The 23,504-nt window shown below is 36.2% G+C and overlaps 1 protein-coding gene across 4 annotated transcripts; it reads right to left on the reverse strand.

Annotated features, from left to right (window-relative positions):
• Positions 1-586: 586 nt before the first annotated feature.
• On the reverse strand, positions 587-23,364 carry LOC110094685 (zinc finger CCCH domain-containing protein 8-like). Of its 4 annotated transcripts, none has more exons than XM_020819975.2 (12): positions 22,920-23,363; positions 11,747-11,991; positions 5,173-5,232; positions 4,987-5,079; positions 4,843-4,902; positions 4,536-4,760; positions 4,216-4,253; positions 4,070-4,116; positions 3,854-3,981; positions 3,543-3,590; positions 2,797-2,940; positions 587-1,113 (listed from the first exon to the last, which is right to left on the reverse strand). In XM_020819975.2, exons 1-12 carry the CDS (start codon positions 23,242-23,244, stop codon positions 874-876), a joined length of 1,653 nt encoding a protein of 550 aa, XP_020675634.2. In that variant the 5' UTR covers positions 23,245-23,363; the 3' UTR covers positions 587-873. The 4 variants fall into 4 exon arrangements, with proteins under 4 accessions (XP_020675634.2, XP_020675633.2, XP_028549055.1 ...); XM_020819974.2 differs by having other exon boundaries at positions 5,173-5,238; positions 22,920-23,362; XM_028693222.1 differs by lacking the exon at positions 4,987-5,079 and having other exon boundaries at positions 22,920-23,364.
• Between the last annotated feature and the right edge of the window lie 140 nt (positions 23,365-23,504).

A 23,504-nucleotide genomic window follows, 5' to 3' on the forward strand; every position in this document is an offset into this window, starting at 1 on the left:
TTTCTAACTGATTTTAAAATAACTTTTTAATTACAAAAAATTCTTAAATTATAAATCTTTATATTAAAAAGTTATTTAGAAAATAATAAGGAAATTATCCCAAACAGAACATTAATCTCAAGACATAATGAAATTTCTTTATTTATCTAGAAATATAAAAGATTTGGTGACTAAATTTTATTCTTTGAACTCTTCCATCAACATCATACAAGATCATGATGGTCTGGATAAAATCTACTTTCCAGATCAAACCGCTATAATTAGAGCTTTTGTCAAGGCTTAAGAAAACTGATCTAATCTTTTGTTCACATTATTCGCACAATTCCATCTACAGAGACTAATCACCTAAAACTTAGCCATTTATCAAGGATTGAAACAAGAGAAGTTATAATATTTATTCTATTAATTACATCTAACTATTTTTTATATTTTATTCTAACTATTTTTTAAATTTTATTCTTTACTAATTAATTTACAATAAATATCTTCATTATTTTTTTAAATTTACCTGTCCATTATAATCACATAATTTCATATCATTTAAATATAACAAAAAAAATCACAAGTCCATTTTTTAAATTCATCATAAAGAAAACAAATTCTGATCTATTTTTTTTCATCTGCAAGAACTTTTTCATTTTGACATCTTATGCAAGGAAAGGGACAAGATGCTTCTGCACAAAGGAATTGCAGTGGCAAATTTCCTGGAAATGGAATTAAAGAGCAAAGCTAAGGATATCAATCCAATAGAAAACACAATCGACAGTTCATTACCAAATTGTGAACACGAACGATATCTTAAAACAAACCAGCTGTATTATATAACTAATGGTGAGAAAACTGGGCGTCTGGAAAGAGAGCAGCCAACCCATATCACTGAGAAGTCTCAGTATCATCACCTTCCTCTTCGCCGCCACTTTCCACTTCGTTGGCGCTTTCCACTTCTTCGTCGCTTTCCACTTCATCACCAGACGAGGAATTGTCTGCTTCCGCTATCCCATGGCTTAGCTGAGCCATGGCTATAGCTTCCCCAGGCGGCGGATGATCAAATCGGCATGCCGCACCATACTTGCAAGTGCCTGTCTTCATATAGAAGGGGCATGCAACCGAACCCTGCAAGAAACCAACATATCAATTTTATTCCAAAGCAAATAAACGGAGCATCACTTTCTCTCTTCCATGGCCTCATTAAGGGGTGGAATCAGACATAATTTTCAAAAGGAACTGATAAACAACTGTTGTCATGTATGACGGGGGTCCAAGGGGGTAGCACCCCATTCGACCTGCCCGGTCAGGTTATGGGGTCAAGGGGTAATGCCTAAAAACTCTTGTAATAAATACTAAAAAATAAAATGGAGGACAAATTACCTAAATAATAGTACAATGAAAAAAAAAATATGGGAGGGGGCAATTGCCCCCTTGGGCTCAGAGGGGTTCCGCTCATGACATCATTCACTACCATCACTTTCTCTCTCTTCCATGGTTGTTGCGAACATACACCATGCAGCACTTTTATAAAAATGATGAATGCAAATCCATGTGACCATGTCCAAGTTTCATAATATTCAAATTTTAAACTAAGGCAAAGCTTACAACTTCAATTGGAGAAAAACGGAATACATAATGAAAGAAAAAGCATTATGCAATATGTTATTTGTAGGAGAAATTCCATATGTATTTACATTTACTAATAGCTTCCCACACCCCTGCTGTTGTGTTAGGGCCTATTATTACCAAATTAGATTCTCTGCACATTGTCGCCACAAGGAATTTTCTCATAATTATGTTTTGCAATTCTCTTTCCATCGTTGAAAGTCTTGTAATTGATTATATAAAAACTGTCATAATTTGAAGGTTATTATTTAGGATTGAAAATGAAATTCTGGGTTCAAATAGAATACAGGTCATAGGACGCTTTGTGCTTCAGTGCTATATATTTGAAGCTTAATATATGAAAATATTTTCATGTAACAGATCTGTTTATGCTAAGCATCCATAACAAATAAATGCATTTCTCAAGATCCAAGATGTCCCATTATCAACTTTGAGACTAAGCATTGCCATGGGGGCACCAGCCCCCACTGATGTTGGAATAAACAATAATTAATAATAATTATGATATTAAGTACATACTAATTAAGCTTTCTTTTTTTTTTCTTTTTCCATACTAATATGCTATATTCCTTCCTTCGCATTTCCCTATTACGTAGGCGCAGGTCGCTACGACGCGTGAAACTCACCTGCTCAGAGAAGTCCGAACCCCAGGATAATTCATTAAGTTATTATAAGGATTTCACTTGTAATTTCGTTTGTCATAAATTTTCATTATACGATTGGGTGCCATTATTTAGGCTTTCATCAAGAGACTTAAAAATATATAAAGAAAGCCGGAGACTGAATTTCTCTTGTAAAAGCTTCATAATTGTCATCATGATAAAAACAAGAAGTAGACATCAATTAGGTAGAACTGTAATAAAAATTGCTGTATTTTTTTGTGCATTTGTTATCTTCTGTTTATTTACTCCCGTTGATTTGAATTTAATACTTAATAATCCAGAAAAGCCATTATTTAGGCTGCAAAAGCATGAAATTCATTAACTCATATGTTAAAATTTAAAAATGATGGATTAACTATTTGCTTAACCTAAAACTTCAAGAATCAGTCATGAATCCTACAAACAACATTCACTCATCTCAAGCTTTCATATATCTTTATCTCCTACGCTAGTTGTGAAGTTCAAAGTACTACTAGCTACCAAGCTTGCAATGCAAAGAAAAAAATGATGAAATGTTTACCTCTCTTCTAGGAAGCCCAGCAAGGGTAAGCTTGACACTTTCTTGAGTTGGCTTTGCACTAGCTACAGTTGATGCTGATCTATCTAAGGGATGATGGAACTTACATCTCTCTCCAAACTTGCAATGGCCAGTCCTCATGTAATACTGCACAAAGATAAAGTCATGATGCAGCACAGAAGATGCATCTTTGATATCAAGTTGCATTAGATTAAATATATAAAAAGTTAATCATTAAGGAACAGAAGTAAATAGGACTATAAAATTGAAGTCTGTTTGCCATTGTACGCATTATGATTACAGTAGAGGTGGTCAATGAAATGAGTTCTTTAAGTAAAGACTTCGTATCAAATCTTAATACAATACTAGTGAAAATGAGATCAGGGAAAAATAATATTAATTAGTAATACTGATGAATACTAATAATAACCATAAATATGTCAGCTAATCACGATGAAAAGTAAACATAGAGAAAAGCCTCTATTTAATACTAAACTTCCTACTAATGTTTGAAAAGATCAAATGTTTTGAAATCAGGCTACAAGAATCGCAACAATCTAAAACCTCATTGTAAAAAAAAAAGATTTTTTTTTTTCAAAACCATTATCATCCTAAAATCCAAATTTGGTTTGTTCACTTCTTGCTTGGTAAGACAAAAAGTATAAATACGTAATATATAAATTTTACAAAAAGAACACTAAAAATAGAAAAGCATTCATCATCACTATTGCTGTTCATAAAGAACATACATCACATTCAGCTTCACCAGGCTTTTGAGGATATACAGTAACTCCGAGCTGCATAATGAAATGGAACTGTTAGTCATCCTGAACGAAAAATTTAGTCAAAACCTCAGATGGTTAGCAACATATCAAGGCTTCGTTTGGAACAGCTTTCTTACTGCTTCTTAAAACAATTTTTTTAGTATAAAATTTTTAAATTTTTACTCAAAAGCTGCTTTAAGAAGCAGTAAAAAAGTCATCCCAAATAAAACCTAAATCTATTAGAATTGGCATCATAATTAAGATAGCATAGTCGATGGGGGTGTCATGAAAGCTACCTGAGCAAAACGAGGGTCTATACTTGGGACAAAGCTAGCAGCTGGATTTATGACTCCAATAGGTAAACTAGCAATGGCTGGAGTTATAAATGCATTGCTTAAATTAGCAGTTTGTGTAGGATTGATAACTGCAGAAATTTTCAAACCAAAAAATCATCAAACTGCAGAAAAAATGAAGTAGAATCCCCAGAATATAAAGTACAGTAAGAAACATACAGATCCTATCTGGGTGACTATATCGACAAGTAGCACCATATTTGCAGCTGTGCAAAGAGGAAAAAGAAGACGGTCAATGATTTTATGGTGCCAAAGATTTTGCTTTGCTAAGGAAAAATCAGGATGCAGAAAGAAAACAAACACACCTGCCAGTTTTTAGGTAGAAAGGGCAATCTGACTCACCCTGAAATAAGAAGAATAATTAGAAAATTTTGCCTGATGATATATGATATAAATCAGATTGCTTCGAGTTTTATTTGTTTGAAGGCTTTATTAGGAATTTCAACATATGATCCCATAATATAATGTGAATGCACGTAAGACTTTTTCTTCTTAGAAGAACAGATTCCATCTAAGGCTTAGAAAAAGATCATAACATTGCATTACAACATTACAACAATTCAACATCCTGATCGGTTGATGCCAATTGTAAAACCACATGTACTCAACAACAAGAGAAGCTCACCGGTCGAATAGGTAGGCCCTTAGAATTACTCAACGTAGCAGGTGAGAATGGGACGAATGCCTTAGTGTGCTTTATATCTACGGTAGCTGCAGCAGCATTGTTTGCTGTTGATTCCTTCTTTTCAACATATCCAGTGTATTTTCCAGCTGACTGTATTTGAATGTCCTTTGGATGATGAAATTTGCAATTTGCACCAAACTTACATGTTCCGGTCTTTGCATAAAACTAAGGAAATAAAAATTTAAGCCAATACGCCAAAAAATAAAAATGCAAGAGTGAAGAAATGGATTTTAGGGAGCAAACTCACCGAACAAACAGTTTCTGATGGCCTTTCTGGTAGTATTGAACTGATAGGAATAGCTTCACTCTGCAAGTGAAAACAACTAAGATGAACAGAGTATGACATATAGATAGACAGACGAGATGATATAATGAGCAAGGGAAACTCCACCTCTGCTACAGTCACTGAAGTGCTTGATTTCACCTTAGGATGGTTAAACTTACATTTCAAGCCATATTTGCACGTTTGGGTTTTCAAAAAGTACTACATATTTAAAATATATATAAGTGCAGTTTGAACGAGAAAATGCTTAAATGCAATGAATTTTCAATGGGGAAAAAATACTCAAAAACTTACAGGACAATCAGGTTCTCCTGTTCTCTCTGGAAAGGATTCAGTTGTAGAAATAAGTGGAACCTGCGACTGTGGAATAAGTGACAATGTGGTACAATTAACATGTTATTTCTCTAACATTCGAAAACAATGTGGAAGCAGAGAATCGCAATCAAGTATTTAAACATGTATAAAAGATTATGTTAGATGAAAGAAAAAAATGACCAAAATATGCATCTTTGCTGTGTTAAAAAAAGGCCACGCTCAGCAGAACCATATCTCAAGGGGCATTTATTCCTTCTTGCCAAGATTAAGGATTTGCAATAACAATTAACAAGAATATAGGACAAATTAACATTTCCCATCATATCTCAACCCATTCCATCCCTTATTTGACCTCCTACCAGCATATCCTATATGCAAGCAAATTCCATTAAGTCCTTGATGAGTTGATGGTACACTCTCTCTCTCTCTCTCTCTCTCTCTCTCTCTCTCTCTCTCTCTCTCTCTCTCTCTCTATCTATCTATTTATCTCTATCTCTCTCTCTCTAAAATAAAAAATAAAAGATAAACTTATATAGAGATAGCGTAGGCATTTAAGCTTCTCAGTCATAAAATGGCCATATTTAAGCTTATAAATGTGTTGTTTTAAAATTTCTAAACATGCAAAGTAGCACACACGTCTGAAGTTTATAACTAAGATACATTGTAACTTCACTTATGCCATCCAACAGCAGTTTCATGGACAGGATCCAGAAGGGCACAATCCTGTATTAAAAATTGAATCCTTTTCTACCATTTGGCTAGAATCCCTACAGCCAGCTTTTGGGGTGAGAGGAAAGGGGCAGAACTCAAAGAAAATGAATGAAAAAAAAAAAAGACTTGAAAGGACATGGGCATGTAAAACATAAACTTTGGAATGGTGAAGCATTCGCTCCATTCCTACGTGCAAAAGACTCCAAGCACGTGCTTCAAACAAACAGTTTTTTATTCCCGTTTAACATGACTTTTCTTTAGTGTTCTAGTGGTAAGTTATTTTTACTTAATACCAGCTCCCCTTCATGTAGAAATACTGATCCTGTCGGTACACTGCCTTTTGTGCAGGCTTCTACTTGTTATTCAGAATTTTCAAGCACTTAACCACTGATCTTGTTAAATGGCATCCACTAAAACTTTTCTCCTTTCAATCTTTTCAACAGTAAACCTTGTTGGAACATAAATACTCCTAAAACAACTTAGATTCCTGCTTCCTCCTGTTGTTTGTAACATGCGACTTACACTTGTAGAATCGTTTCAACTTTCAACTAAGCTAAGCTCAGTAGTTTTTCCTTTCAGGTAAACATCTCATGCCTCATCTGAGATACTCTCAAATTATGATGCATAGACACGGGCACGGCAACATGGATACGACACGACACGGACATGGGACACGTAATTTATTAAAAATATAGGACATGGACACGGGTTGGACACAATATTATATTTTTTTATATTTTAAAAATAATATATACTAATTGAATAAGTATAATATTAAAAATAATTTAGAAATAATAAGTCATTTAACTACAATGTGTGCTTAAAATGATTGCTATTAGGATGTCGTACATTGCGCGTCGATGTTGTGTGTCAAGCATCGAGAGAGGAGATGACAATATTATTGATAGACAAACATCGATGTTATGGAGTAACTATCGGGCGTCAATGTCAAGAGGGCATCTGTCGTCGATGTTGAGAAGATGTTGGTCGTCAATGTTATGACTTATGAGGATGTTGGACAAAGACGAGCTATCAAGTTGTGGGTGTAGAAATTGTTAGTGTCATGCATCAATGCCAAGACAATATCAGACATCAATGCCAAGACAATGTCTGACTTTGATGTTGAGATGATTTTGACATGTCGATGTTGTAATGACGTCAAACGTCGATGTTGAGATGACACCGGACATTGTTGTGAAACCAAAGTCGCGACCCACCAAAGTGAAATGAAAATGAGAATATTCAGTGAATGAGGTATTGAGTGCGAATAGAATATAATAAATTTAGTTTTATATTTTAAATAAAAAAGAATTATAAATATAATAAATTATATTTTAAAAAATTCATAAAATAGGTTTGCCCTTTTTAATTATCTTACTTATTTTCCACCAAGACTGGGTCCTTTTCACAGAGTTTTCAGTATTTTTCTTTGATGTCATTTACCTTTGGAAGAAGAATTTTGTCAGTTTTTAGTGGAATAGGCTATGGCACTAAGTCCTTTACCATGAGGTTTGGTAGTTTTCATGATAGATGTTTCAAAGGTCGAAGCATCGAGCATTACCATAGTTTTGCCTTCTATGGCTTGTATGAGAGAAAAAAATCTCATTATGCGATGATAGTTTTTTTTCTATTCAAGATTTGAACATGAACTTAGTTAAAGTTATCATCGAGTCTTGCAAAAAACTAAAACACCATTACTATTTTTACAGATTGCATGAGAATTATCACATCATTGGAGCATATCCTTTTTAGATCTTAATAATAATTAAGCTCAAGCCAATAAACTTTCATTGCACTAAAGTACTCAATAACATGAAGTTTATCTTGTTTGGTTATTAAAATCTTAGTTTTAATCATGTAAATAAAGCAAAATTATTCACTCTTGAGTAAGTTTATTTGACAACATTCCAAACTTCTTTTGTGGTTGAGAGAAACATATATAATCCACTGATTTCACGTACCATAGTTGATACATCCTCAAAAAATTATCTTTATCGGGCACGAATCTCGATGCAAAATCAAGTTGGAAACTTCCGAAATTAAAATTGGTATCATCCGAACTCTGATTTCAGCAAACTTACAGTCGAACTAAACGTCTCAGAAATACGAACCCAACAACACCAAGTTCGACTCAATCCGAGCCTGGGTCCAAATCAAGGACCCGAAGCGTTGTTGGAAGGTTCAAACCACAATTTGGGTTACCAAACGGTTTCCAAACATGAAATGCTTATAGTCGAATCGAGCGGCTCGAGGAGACGAATCCGACGAGCCTAGGATCGCCGAATTTTGACATCATTAAGACCTTCAATTGTCTAACGAACGGTCCACAATCAAGGGATTCAACATCGGGCGTCCATCCAACCACTCCCCATTTACCCTTGATGTCTCACCTATTTACGAACTATGTCACTCCATAAATCTATAAATAGACCCCTCTTTTCTCTTAAAAGGGGATCGAAGCAAGAAGAGAAGAAGGAAGAAGAGAATGAAGAGAAGGAAGAAGCTCCTCCTCGACCACCGCCGGACTTCCGCCGGACTTCCGCCGGACCACCACTTGAGGCCCTCTCCTCCCCCAAACCACCATCTGACGCCGGTGTTCCGTCGGACCACCACTTGAGGCCCTCACCTCCGCCAGACCACCACTAGAGGCCCTCTCCTCTAACGAACCACCACCTGACGCCGGAGTTCCGTCGGATCACCATTTGAGGCCCTCACCTCTGCCGGACCACCACTGAAGGCCCTCACCTCCGCCGGACCACCGCCTGATGTTGTTGTTCCGCCAGACCACCACTTGAGGCCCTCACCTCCGCCGGAACACCACTGGAGGCCCTCACCTCCACCAACCACCGCCTGACGTTGTTGCTCTGCCAGACCACCACCTGACGTCGTTGCTCCTCCAGACCACCACTTGAGTCCCTCACCTCCGCCGGACCACCGCCTGACGTCGTTGCTCTGCCAGACCACCACTTGAGGCCCTGAGCTCCGCCGAACCACCGCTTGACATCGTTGCTCCGCCGGACCACCGGCCCTAAGCTCTGCCGGACCACCGCCTGACGTCGTTGCTCTGCCAAACCACCACTTAAGGCCCCGGACTTCCGCCGGACTTTTGCCTGAGGCCTGGATTTCCACCGGACCACCACCTGACGCCCGGACTTCTGCCAGACCACCACCTGAGACCCGGACTTCTGCCGGACCACCACCTGAGGCCTGAACTTCTATAAGGCCACCACCTGATGCCCAGAGTACCACCCTACTACAACGGTCTTTTTTGACCCCGGTCTCCTATCGACTTCGGTCCTTCTGACCTCTGTCGCCTACTATGGTCCTTCCAACCTCCATCAACAGACAACGGTCTTTCTGATCCCGGTCTCCTGCCAACTACAATCTTTCGGACCTCTATCTCCTACCGACTACAGTCCTTTCAACCTCCGTCGCCTACTATGGTCCTTCCGACCTCGATCACCAGACAACGGTATTTCTGACCTCGGTCTCCTGCCAACTACGATCTTTCGGACCTCTGTCGCCTACTATAATCCTTCCGACTTCTGTCGCCTACTATAATCCTTCCGACCTCCATCAACAGACAACGGTCTTTCTGACCCCGATCTCCTGCCGACTACGGTCTTTCGGACATCTATCTCCTACCAACTATAGTCCTTCCGACCTCCATCAACAGACAACGACCTTTCTAGTCTTGGTCTCCTGTCAACTACGGTCTTTCGGACCTCTGTCTCCTGCCTACTATGGTCCTTCCGACCTCCATCACTAGACAACGGTCTTTCTGACCCCGGTCTCTTGCCAACTATGGTCTTTCGGACTCCTGTCTCCTGCCGACTACGGTCCTTCCGACCTGCATCACCTACTATGATCCTTCCGACCTCCATCACCAGAAAACGGTCTTTCCGACCTATATCCTATCGACTATGGTCGTGCCGACCAAACAAACATGTATATATTGTAACTCCCACCATTTAATGCGCTCTATATGATGTACATTTGTATCATCAAGCCAAGGCCTTTTCCCAATGATGGGCCTCATTTGTAATCGACTACAAATACTAGTGGATTAATTCAAACTAGGCCATGCCCTGTGGTTTTTCCCCCTTTTCAGGTGTTTCCACGTAAAAACTCTGGTGTCTCTTATGAACGTTTCACCCTCTCTCTTATCTGATTGTGTGCTGGATCTTCGTACAAAGCGAAGACGTTAAACTATATATTTCTCTACTGCCGTGAATATTCCAGGATGCAACAATAGTATTCCAAAAGCATATCATGATCATGGAATTTACTTCATCCCCCAAATATTAATTTCGGGTCCTTTGGCTCAGAAGAAAGACCCATAAGAAGATGGATATTTCTTTTCTTCCACAAAACTTGTCATAATTTGGATCATTTTAAATAATTTCTCCCTTTTGACAATGAAGCTTCTAGCCCCTGGAATTCTCCTTTAGTATGATTGTTATCATTCATAATAATCAACATCTTAGAAGATAAGTCAAAGAAAACAACCATAATGGAGGGAAGGAAGAATGTCGACAATAAGGGAGAAAAAAAAACAAAAGTGGATGACTAAACCCTAACATCTCTCTGATGCCATTTTAGAAAATTAGAAAAACATTATATATATACATACATAGAATTTTAGTACTTATTATACAAAAAGTGTGAAAGTATTCATATACTTCTCAAAAATACAAATGAAAGCTATTTAAAAAAAAAGAAAAGAAAAAAGTCCAAAGAGGGGACCGCAGCTAGAATAGGAGGAAAACAATTTGCGATCTAAGAGCTATAAAAGGATCGATCCAATAGTTAGAGCCCTTTAATCCATGTGCTCAAGGATTCATATAATGATCATGGCTTATAAACCCCCTCTTTGGGTTATCTATTTGATACTATTCTCTACTTATTCTCAGCTTGAAACTCGGTATAACACAATATAAATCATCAACAGCAGCATCCAAAACAATGTAGGTAATATATTCTCAACGTAGTGGAATCTTGTTTGTACAACTAGTTCATAATTTGGCCTATACTTCTATTTCATATTGTTCATTGGTCAAACCCTTCCAGCAAAGTCAACCATGGCCAACCAAAATTACAAAAAAATGTCATTATGCCTTAGCCTTGGGTGAACCTAGGTCAAAACCAACCCCTTGACTCTAAGCTTGGATCAAACTGATCCACCAATCCTTAAAGATCAATTTGACTCATTCTTGATCCTTGGTCAAGTCCTCTTAACCATAGGTTATAAATATTTTAAATCTTAGCCCAAATTAAGTTGGTTGGCCTTTCCCCAATTGAAACAGACAGCCAAGTACAAATTTCATCATGACTTATTAACTAACATTTTATTTGTATAATTATCACAAGATGACTAAAGATAATTACCTGGCTACAATCATTTTTTTTATTACGAACGTGAAGCCCAGCAACAAAACTATCAGCATTATCATCAACAACCATGCCAGCATACGCTCAAGACATTAATTTTATTTTTCAAATATTTGTCAACTGCCATCCATATTTGGAAAGTTGATTCATCCATTCTTCTTAGTCAAGGACTTCCAAGAAAAACTAATAATTCTCACAAATAATAGAAGAATATCATATAAAGTGCAATAAGATAGAGGTATTTAAAAAAAAAAGAAGTAATGAAATAATAATTAATAAATACATCTCGATTAAGTACCCAACTCATTATATAGTGTAAAATAGCTACCAAAATTTAGAGAATTCACTAAAGATATTAGAAAGCATATATGAAAAAAATACATATCTTATGCTAGTAATCAAAGTAGTTAGAAAATTCCAGGACATAAACAAAAAAATGGTAAAAGGTCACCTCTTTCCAGTCTGGGATTCCACCTTCAGGAACCCAAACTGGATGATCAAACTTGCAGGCCTCTCCAAATTTACATGTTCTTGTCAACATATAGTGAACACAATCCTTCTCTCCAGGGCGCTGGGGATACATAGGCAGGTGGCTTGCACTTACGAGTTTAGGGCGTTTGGCCAAAGAGTATGCAGATAATAAAGCATCACTTGGCGCAATAGTGCCATTTGCCATAATACTCTGATTGTAGAGAGCTATATATCGATAGTAGAGAAAATAAAATAAGACAACAACAGCATACATGTTTGGTATATATAATATAAACTAACATTATTAAAAATAGTATATGTAATCATGCAATAACATATAATTTGTAAGTAAACATGTTGAAATATAATATATTAATTTTCTCCTACAAAATTCCCCATACTAAAACTTGACAATCAGCCTGCAAGTACTACAGCACATATTCAGAGATTATGGTCTAAGAGCTCCCCAAGATTGCATAGCTGCAAGCTAGGACAGCCGCTACTAGTACAAAGTAAATTAGATGCTACACCTCAAGAAATTAGAATAGGATTATTGACAAAAACAAGCCCATTACAGCTAAAACCATACTAGAAGTTCAATAAGATTGAATTATTATTTTCCATTTTACGCGAACAAAATATGCCTATTTACTCCTAGGAAAAAACTCACAAACTGCAAAGTTTAACTCAGTGATTAGGAATGTGACAGTAGCCCGCATAACAGCAGCCAAATACCTAAATATGAGAAAATTAGAATGTATTTGGAGCATCAAAAAGTGCTCAAATATAAGCTAACAAAAGACTTGGACTCAGGAATACAGCATAAACAAGGCTAATGTTAAAACTACGCAATGTCAAAATGCAGACTGCAAAAGAAAATCTTGTAAGTGTGACAAAGTGGCTGTGCACCTATGTATTGGTGAGTAAATGTAAGAATATGTGTATAATGAAAGTGTTAGCAGAAGATAAACACAACATCAAAGAAGAGGTAAAAAAGGGACTAAGAGATTTCCATAAATAGGAAAGCACATGGATTTTTGCCCTCTAGAATAATCACAATGAACCAACTCTCCAAGGATAATCTAGTTGAACAATATTACTAACGGAAGGATACAGCAGAGATTAACAAGTATACTGACATAAATGGAGATATGAAAAGCTTCATGTCAATAGCACTGATACAACATCATCTTTAACGATGCTATCCCCGTGGTTTTATTTTTCTTAGTGATTAAGAAACTGGACATTCTAAGTAGCACCCAAAGTGAACTTCTAACTAATTTAGGTAAATTCTGGATTTCAAACAACTTCGATGTTCTCTATACAACAACAACAACATCAAGCCTTTATCCCACTATGTGGGGTCGGCTACATGAATCCTTTTTCTCCATTGTGTCCTATTAAAAGTCAAATTCTCGTTTAAATCTAACGAAGAAAGGTCATTCTTAATATTTTCTAACCAAGTCTTTTTAGGTCTACCCCTACCTTTCTTAACATAAGTCAAATCTAATACCTCTACTCTCCTAACCGGGTCATCACAAGGCCGCCGTTTTATGTGACCAAACCATCTAAGGCGACTTTCTCTAATCTTATCTTATACTGGAGCTACTCCAACCTTTTCATGTATATGCTCATTTCGTATCCTATCTCTAAGGGTAAAACCACTCATCCACCTGAGCATCCTCATCCATTTTTTTATTGTAATTTGAATATTATAATTTTTGTTTAGTTTTATTTTTTAATACTATCCTATGATGGAAAACATCCAATGATCATGAGTAGGTAGTGCTTGGGCATGGCAAACCTTGGGTGTGCTAGCTACTTAGGTTATTTGGTCTTTGGGCTGCTGGTTGCCTCTCGGGTTGGACCTTGGCTGCTCGGGTTTGGGCTGTGTTCTTTGGGAGCTACTTGGTTCTAGCTCATAAATACTTGAGCTGATGTTTAGCTCATTTATTTGAAAAGGTATTCCTCTTGTTAGCTCATTAAGTGGAGTTGAATCTTTGCCTTTTCCCCTTCTCTGTGTCCCCTCGATTTCTTCCTAGTGTTGTTTCCCGTGGCTGGTTCTTTCTCCCTTTTTGGGTGCTGGTTGCGGTTCCATGTGCTACCCCTTCAGTTTCTCCCCTAGCTGCTTGTCCTGTGGCTGCTTTACCCGGTTTTCTGTGATGTTTTTGGGTGCTATTCTGGAATAAATTTTGGCCTTTAGTTCCCCTTACCTGATTGGTTCAGTTGGAGGTTGAATGGTTGTTTGGCTCCCCTTTTTCTCTTATAAATTGGAGATGTTTTGAAGCATAAAAGGTTGTTAAATATTTGAGCAAAGTCTCTACAAAACCTGAGGGTTTCCTCTTCCTTGGAAAAGCTTGAGAGCTTGCTCCATTTCTCTCTTCCTCCTCTCTATTTCGTCTTGAGCTTCTAACCTCTTCTTCTCTCTACAAGTTCCACTCCACTTGTATCTTTCTTCTTAAGCTATTGGAGGTGTTTGTTGGTTGATTTAGTGACATTTGTCGGAGGAGTTTTGTTGGACGTTGGACCTTGTTGTTTGGTGGACCCTTGGTTTGCAAACCCTTATGCACTTATCTTATTTTACCTATTTTTTGTTGCATGTGAGGAAACTGTTTGCCGGTTGTTCTGAGGATAGTGTTTTTTAATTTTAATTTTATTTCGTTTGTTCGGTTTTAGTTTGTTTTAGTGTTTGTTTGGATATCTGCATTCTAGTTTGAATCGAGTTTTGTTCTACTTGTCCTAGTGTTCTCCTATCATGGCTCTTTATTTCTAGCTTGCCTGCATCAAGTTTGATATCAGAGCAAGTTAGCAAATCCTATGGTGGTGTCAGTCTCTTTCTTAAGAAAACAAAAATTGCTAATAATCAAGGGGATTGGCAACAAATGATGCAACAGTTAGTAGATTTGCAAAATCAAATAAACGACATAGCTAATACTCTTGCAAACTTAAATGTCAACCATCCTAATGTTCAAACTTCTGAAAGTGAGGAGGAAGTTCCAAGGAACCAAAATAGGCGACAAAGAAATTGGGATTATGGGATTAAAATTAATGTTTATAATTTTGAAGGAAAATTACAACCCGATCAATTAATTGAATGGGTAGAAAAAATGGATCAATCTTTTGAGTAGAAAGAAATACCAGATAATATGAAGATTAAATTTGCAAGCTTAAAACTCACGAGTCATGCACTCAATCTTCAAAACAATAGATTAAGGCAAGGGAAAGAAAAAATTAAAAACTGGGAAATAATGAAAGAGAAAATGAGAGGGAAATTTCTGCCTTCAGACCACGCACGACCCATCTTTCAAGAATTTAATAACCTGCGTCAAGGTAATCAAACTGTTGAATAATACACTAAAACTTTTTACAAACTCCAATCTATAAATGACTTAGATGAATCCGAAGAAAGAACTATCACTAGGTATATCAACGGGGTCTAAAATGGACAATCCAAGATCAACTGAATTTGCACCACGTAATTAAACTCGACAATGCTTATCGAATGGCACTGAAAATTGAAAAGCAAAATCAACGAGGTCACAACAAAATAATTGAAACATATAAGTGAAGACAGATTGGCGTGGTTAAGACTCAATCTTCACAAACTTCTGTAGGAACATCGGGTGTGAGAATTAAATCATTTGAAACTCAAAATATGGATAAAGGTAAAGGAGTAATGGGCCTAAGCCTACTGAACAACTAAAACTAGATGGACCATGTTATAAATGTGGGCTTTATGGTCATCTCTCTGCGGCTTATAGAAAAAACAATCCACAAAGAAATAATTATATTGAAAATGATGAGAAAATAGAAGAAGAGGAAGAAAATGAATCTGAACCTGAAAACGAAATCGAATTGGAAAAAGTTGATGTGGAGGGCGATGAAGGTGAACAACTTTTAGTAATCCGACAAGTTTTAACAGCTAAAATGGAAAATGGGGATAGGTGACTTAGAAGAAACATTTTTAAAACCACTTGCACGGTTTAGGAAAAAATGTGCACTCTAATGATCGATAATGGGAGTTCAGGTAATTTTATTTCACAACTAATGGTCGATAAACTTAAATTGAAATCAAAACCACTTATCAAACCATACAAAATCTCTTGGTTCAAGGAAGGGGATGAGATTCCTATAACAAAACAATGCACTGTTAATTTAACAATTGGAAGTTCTTACAAAGATCAAGTTGTTTGTGATGTTGTACCTCTTGAAGTCTGTCATATTTTATTGGGTCGTCCTTGGCAATTCGATCACAAAACCATTCATAACGGGGAAAATAATACATACACTTTGATTCAAAATAATAAAGAATTCACTCTTTATCCTCAAAAACATGTTCCTGACCCGCCTGCCAAAAATATCAAAGTTGCAAAAACAAACACTCATGAACTGCTTCTTAACACAAATGAGTTGAAACAATATGAGATAGCTTACCTGGTGCTGGGAAAAGAAACTGATTCAACCTCTCAAATTCCTAAAGAAATTCAACATTTAATTGATGAGTTTTCTGATATAACACCTGAAGAGTTGTCAAAATGTTTGCCACCGATGAGAGACATTCAACATCACATTGATTTAATACCTGGAGCCACATTGTTTAATCTTTCCCATTACAGAATGAGTCCAACTGAACATGAAGAAGTTTTTAAGCAAGTGTCTGAATTGTTAGAGAAAGGTTTAACTAAAGAAAGCTTAAGTCCCTCTACTGTGTCTGCTTTGCTTACTCATAAAAAAGATGGAACCTGGATGATGTGTGTGGATAGTTGGGCTATAAATAAAATCACCATTAAGTATAGATTTCCAATTTCTAGGCTGGATGACGTTAGATATGTCACATGGTGCCAAAATATTTTCTAAAATTGACTTGAGAAGTGCGTATATCACTAGATTAGGATAAACCGGGAGAAGAACGAAAAACTACTTTTAAAACCAAGGAAGGATTGTATGAGTGACTTGTTATGCCTTTTGGGTTGTCAAATGTTCCTAGTACTTTTATGAAAACAATGAATCATGTTTTAAGACCTTTTATTAGAAAGTTTGTTGTGGTGTACTTCAATGATATTCTGATTTATAGCATTCACCCTTCTGAGCATCTTAATCATGTGAAATAAATTCTGCAAACTCTAAGATAGCAAAAGTTGTACATCAATCTAAAAAAATGTTCTTTCATGACTTCAAATTTAACATTTTTGGGATACATTGTGTGTGCCAAGGGAATAAAGGTTGATCCTATAAAAATTGAGGCAATTCTAAACTGGCCTACTCCTAAAAATATCAGCGAGGTGAGAGGGTTTCATGGTTTAGCTTCTTTCTATCAAAGGTTCATTAAAAACTTCAGTTCTCTGATTGCCTCTATCACTGATTGTTTGAAAAAATGAGTCTTTAAGTGGACACCTCAAGCTGAACAAACTTTTCAAATAATTAAGACAAAAACGAGTCAAGCTTCCATCCTTAGGTTGCCAATTTTTGAAAAAAAAAATTTGAAGTTGATTGTGATGCTTCGCATGTTGGTATAGGTGTTCTGCTTAGTCAAGAAAGAAAGCCCATTGCATACTTTAGTGAAAAGTTGAATGATTCTCGATCTAAATATTTTACTTATGACTTGGAATTTTATGCAATTGTTCAATCTTTGAAATTCTGAAGATGTTATTTAATTCAAAGGGAATTTGTTTTAAACACTGACCACGAAGCTTTGCGATTTTTGGATTCTCAAAAAATCTGAACAAAAGACATGCCAAATGGACCTCTTTTTAGCAAGAATATTCTTTTCTTATTAAGCATAAAACTGGGGTGCTAAACAAAGTGGCGGATGCTTTAAGTAGGAGGACTCGTCTGTTGGTAACTGTTTACCCAACTATAACTTCTTTCGATTTCTTAAAAAACACTTATGCGAATGATCTAGATTTTAAGGGTATTTGGAAATCTTGTCTCACTTCTGGAACTGATCAATCTGCTCAATTTGTCATTCAACAAGATTTTTTGTTTAAGAGTTCTAGACTTTGCATTATAAAAAATTCTTTAAGAGAACAACTTGTGCAAGAACTTCATAGTGGATGTTTGAGTGAGCATTTTGGTCAAGGAAAAAATGTAGTCTTAGTGGAAGAAAAATATTTCTGACCTCATATGAGAAAATAAATTGCTAAGCCGGTGAAACAATGTAAAATATGTCAAGCTTTCAAGGGAACTTCTCAAAATATTGGTTTGTATACTCCTCTTCCAATTCCAAATAAACATTGGGAAGATATATCTATGAATTTTGTTTTAGGGTTGTCTGTTACTGCAAGAAAATATGATTTTTTTTTTGTTGTTGTGAACCGATTTAGCAAAATGACAAACTTTATTCCATGCAACAAAACTTTTGATGCTTCATATATTGTTGATTTATTTTTTAAAGAAATTGTTCGTCTCTATGACATTCCTCGAGCATTTACTTCTGATAGGAATACTAGATTTTTGAGTCACTTTTGGAAAACACTTTTGGCAAAGTTAGGACTACTCTTCAGTTTAGTAGTGCATAGCATCCACAAACCGATGGACAAACTGAAGTTGTCAATTGAATCTTAAGAAATTTACTGAAATGCCTTGCTGGTGAGAAACCATCCCAACAGGATTTGATATTGCCCCAAGCTGAGTTTGTATATAATAATTATGTTAATCGCTCCACTAGTAAAACTCCCTTTGATTAAAGTCAGCTTATATCTCACATTTTAGATAGAAATTGTTTGTCTTTACCTAAAAAGGCTAGTGCTAAAGCCATAGAAACTTTTGATCATGTCAAATATGTCCAACAGCAAGTCCTTGAAAAACTCTGAATGACTAATGTTAAATACAAATATACTGCTAACAAACACCGGAGGGAAGTTTATTTAAAGGAGGGTGATTTGGTTATGGCTTACTTTCATCGCTAATGATTTCCTGTTGGTACTTTTGGCAAATTAAGCAAGAAGAAATTTGGACCTTTTCATATTTTACGAAAGTTGGGCATGAATGCCTATCTCTTGGATCTTCCAACTACTGTTGGAACTTCTCCTATATTTAATGTCTATGACCTTTCTTTAAATAAAGGAAATTCTGATGATTCTGTGGAAGTTGAAACTTAGTCACTTTCCACATCAGTTCTAAACAGTGATGATCAGATTGAAGATGTGATTGATGTCAGGATTACTAAGACTAGACATGGAGAACACAAAAGGTTCCTGGTTAAATGGAACAATCATCCATTGACATACTGTACATGGATGGATGCTATTGAGCTTAAAAATCATCATCCGGATCTTTTTTAGAAAGTTGTTGAAGCATTCTCATCAGGAGATGACATTCTCCCACCATGGGGGAATTGATGCATGCAAATTTTCGTTTATTTCAGTTTTTTATTGTAATTTAAATATTATAATTTTTATTAGTTTTTTTATGTTATCCTATTATGGAAAACATCCAATGATCATGAGTAGGTAGTGTTTGGGCATGGCAAACCTTGGATGTGCTAGCTACTTGGGTTCATTGGTCTTTGGGCTGTTGGTTGCCTCTCGGGTTGGACCTTGGCTGCTCAATTTTGGACTGTGTTCTTTGGAAGCAACTTGGTTCTAGCTCAAAAATGCTTTAGCTGATGTTTAGCTCATTTATTTGAAAAAGGTATTCATCTTGTTAGCTCATTAAGTGGAATTGGATCTTTGCCTTTTCCCCTTCTCCGTGTCCCCTCAGTTTCTTCCTAGTGTTGTTTCCCGTGGCTGGTTCTTTCTCCCTTTTTGGGTGCTGGTTCTGATTCTCTGTGCTGCCCCTTTGGTTTTTCCCCTGGCTGCTTGTCCCGTGGCTGCTTTACCCGATTTTCTGTGATGTTTTTGGGTGATGTTCTAGAATAAATTATGGCCTTTAGTTCCCCTTCCTTATTGGTTCGGTTGGAGGTTGAATGGCTGTTTGGCTCCCCCTTTTCTCTTATAAATTGAAGATGTTTTTAAGTATAAAGGGTTGTTAAATATTTGAGCAAAGTCTCAAAAAAACTTGAGGGTTTCTTCTTCATTGGAAAAGTTTGAGAGCTTGTTCTATTTCTCTCTTCCTCCTCTCTATTTCATCTTGGGCTTCTAACCTCTTCTTCTCTCTGCAAGTTCCACTCCACTTGTATCTTTCTTCTTGAGCTATTGGAGGTGTTTGTTGGCTGATTTGGCGACATTTGCCGGAGGAGTTTTGTTGGATGTTGGACCTTGTGGTGGACCCTTGGTTTGCAAACCCTTATGCACTTATCTTTTTTTACCTATTTTTCGTTGCATGTGAGGAAACCGCTTGCCGATTGTTCTAATGATAGTGTTTTTTAATTTTAATGTTGTTTCGTTTGTTCGGTTTTTGTTTGTTTTGGTATTTTTTTAGATGTATGCATTCTAGTTTGAATCAAGTTTTGTTCTACTTGTCCTAGTGTTCTCCTATCTTGGCCCTTTCTTTCTAGTTTGCATGCATCATCTATGAACTGGTTAAATATTACTAAAGTTCTTTAAAAAAATTACACAAAGAAGTTATTCCAAAGAAATAATTATTTCAAATCACAAATTTTGCTACCTTTCCAGTTCATCGGGCACATTTACTTCGTTAGTAGTACAAAGCCAAACCTGATACTCATCTCAATGGAGACCATATGACCATAGGGAATAAGTTATTTCTCGCATGCTATTTACTAACTTCAATAAGAACGCATTTTCTCATAGTGCAAATGAAAAATGATTTAAATTTCCAAAAATACCAGTTATACGCATCTCAGTTAAAGGCATATAGGTAACAGCAAGAAACTCATATATTAAACTTTCTATGTACTTTTGTTTGTTTATGTCTATTTAACTACGTGTGCATGCATATAAAATCGTAATCTTCTTCTGTTTATCCTCGTGTACACACAAGTGTTACATGATGATGCATAGCACACATGTTTACAAATGTATATGTGCATTGACTATATCATTCGCAATATCCCAACCACGTTTATTTCTCATATTCTATTTAACATGTTGTATCCTAAATTCAAATGGAACCATAACCTACATTCCATTTCCCATATATTTAAATGCATATTTTGACAGCAAAATAATGTCTTAAAAACACAATTAGCATTGATTTGGATGTTACATTTCAAATTCTTAAATTAGATGACTTGTCAATTGACCACCTCCATATGAACCGTAAACTGTTGCATATTGAAAAAACTTGGTGCATATCTTTTTCCGTGTCTCCTATTGCACACACAAGTTGTAGGTGATGATGCCTAGCATACATCTTTACAAATGTATGTGCATTGGCTATATCATTCACAATATCCCTACCGCATTCATTTCTTATACTCAGTACTCTATTTGATTTGTTGAATCATCAATTCAAATTGAACAATCATAACCTACATTCCATTTTCATACATTTAACTGTATATTTTGACAACAAAATAATGTCTTGAAAACACAATTAACATTGATTTGGATGTTACACTTCAAATATTTAAATTTGATGTCATGTCAATTGACCATCTTCCATCTCCATATGAACCTTAAAATGTTGCATATTGTAAAAAAATTAGTGCAGAAGGAATAAAATTTAGAAAGCAAACTTGATAAACATCACCTGTCAAAATAATAGTCCAAACTGACAATAGTCAAGGCTTAAGTTAATCACAATAATAACAAGAATTTATAACAATTGAACAACAAAAAGAATCATGCATGTGTTTTTAAGAAAATATTGTCTTATAAAGTGGTACAACTACCACATTTGTAGAAAAGAAATAAAAGAATATTAATATAATCATTCTTTTATCAAACTTTCAATGAAAATGTTTCACATGGCATCATAAAAGTTAAATGTATTTGGAAAGAAAGCACCAACATGTATAAGATACTATCAGCCCAATAGTTTCCATCTCATATATAGAATCATAAAGGGGAAAATGGCATGTTCCAAAATCTTATAAAAGTATTCAATAATTTGATATCAGAAATAAGTAAAAGAGAAGAAGAAATGGGCCCTACTTATTATATGCATATGACCGGGCAATAACAATGGAAAGAAATGATGCAATCAACAAGACTCAAAACCTCGTTGAGATCAATGCATGAAAATAATAAATGGTGGAAGTATGATGGGGATAAATATTACAGTATACATGCAGCATCAATGGAGTCCAGACTACTACGTTTGATGAGACTCAACCCACGCACCCAACATCACCAAAAAAAAGGACTTCGGCATAAAATCATAAGGATGACATGCATATTTACCATCCCTGCAAGCCTTTGAAAAATAAAGGCTATATTCGCCTCTAACATATAGGAAAGCCACAAACTTATTGAGCAAATATATTATCAAGACACTAAAAACACAAAAATCGCCTGAAGCGAGAGATAAGGGGCTTGCTTTTGTTGATACAGAGCTAATAAATAAAACTCTAACCTGTATGGTGAATTTCTTGTAATAACTTAAATTTTGATATTTGCAGTAGGTTTACAAAATGATAAATCTCTATTAAAAAGAAACTCATTATAATTTGCAATTTATTGACCATCATCAAAAAAACATTTTCAGGAAGTGCAGTTTATGACATGTAATAAATCTCCATATGTCAATTCAGATATTGAATAAGTAAATTAATGCATATACACAACTCCTACAAATATAATAAATCAAAAGGGAGCAATAATGATCATATACAATAATATCATGAGATAATAATGAAACTCTATGAATTGAACATAAGAATCATGAAAAGGAGACATCAGTGCATTTTCTAGCCCATTTCTTTCATAATCCTTTAACATTAATTTCTGGCCCATCAACTTAACGGTGTTTGTTCTACTCTTTTATATACCCATCCAAACCACAGCCGTTGTTTTCAATAATCTTATGTTCATTAAAATAAAATAATAAGTTCAAATTGGGAGAGCTAAATAAGGAAAAAAATGACAAAATAGCAAAATAACAACATATATGTTACCTACTCTACGCTAACATGATCTCTCCTAGATTCCAAAGACAAATTTGACTGCTCGCCTAAAAATAAGATTATCCCCAACAAATCCGATATAACCAGACGCTAGTCCTATGGCACCCTAAACAGCAATCAATCAATATGCTTCCTTGAAGCAACAAGCCGGAAACAAGAAAGAAGAGAAAAACAAAACCCGCACCTTCAGCGGACCTCTTCGACCCAGCGTTCACCGTCGTGGTGACGCCCAACCCGTCCGCCCCACGCAATGACACAGCATTCAAACCCGCGCCAATATTTCCAGCTGAGTAGATAGCGACGCCGGGTATTTCCGTGCCTGGAGCTCTTAAACCATTGCTCTGAGTCGCGTAGATGTATGAAGCTTGTTCGCCCGTAATGGAGGTTCCATCAGTGGAATAAAAGGAGGAACCGATGGCGACAGGCAGGTAGGGCTCGGTGCCGTGTAAGGAATAACCGCCTCCAACGCCGCCGGGGAAGCTCGTGCTATAGTAGATCTGTTTGGCCATTTGGCGAGGAGTGGCGGAGGAATTAGGGTTTATGGCGGCGCGAGTGTGCTTATGGGGCTTCGATTTCACTAGAGGAATCAGATTTTATGGAACAATTAGGCGTCGATTTAAATGGCAAGGCTGAATTTTCGACTACGGCGGTTTTTTATCTTATTAGGCTTCCCACAATCCACATCCTCTCATTGGGATAGGAATTGTTTTGTGTAATTATTCTCTTTGGTTAAAAGGAATTTTTTTAAAAGTAAAATTTACATGCATAT

The sequence above is a fragment of the Dendrobium catenatum genome, unplaced genomic scaffold (genome assembly GCF_001605985.2).
Source record: "Dendrobium catenatum unplaced genomic scaffold, ASM160598v2 fragScaff_scaffold_243, whole genome shotgun sequence".
Taxonomy (NCBI): Eukaryota; Viridiplantae; Streptophyta; class Magnoliopsida; order Asparagales; family Orchidaceae; genus Dendrobium; species Dendrobium catenatum.

What these genes read in the sequence shown, in the direction of transcription:
- LOC110094685 (XM_020819974.2), bottom strand. Translation starts at nt 23,244, where the DNA reads ATGGCCAAACAGATCTACTATAGCACGAGCTTCCCCGGCGGCGTTGGA. An exon ending in CTTCAGTGACTGTAGCAGAG is followed by an intron (nt 4,903 to 4,986) that starts GTGGAGTTTCCC and finishes TTTCACTTGCAG; the next exon opens with AGTGAAGCTATTCCTATCAG. An exon ending in TAGTCACCCAGATAGGATCT is followed by an intron (nt 3,982 to 4,069) that starts GTATGTTTCTTA and finishes AAATTTCTGCAG; the next exon opens with TTATCAATCCTACACAAACT.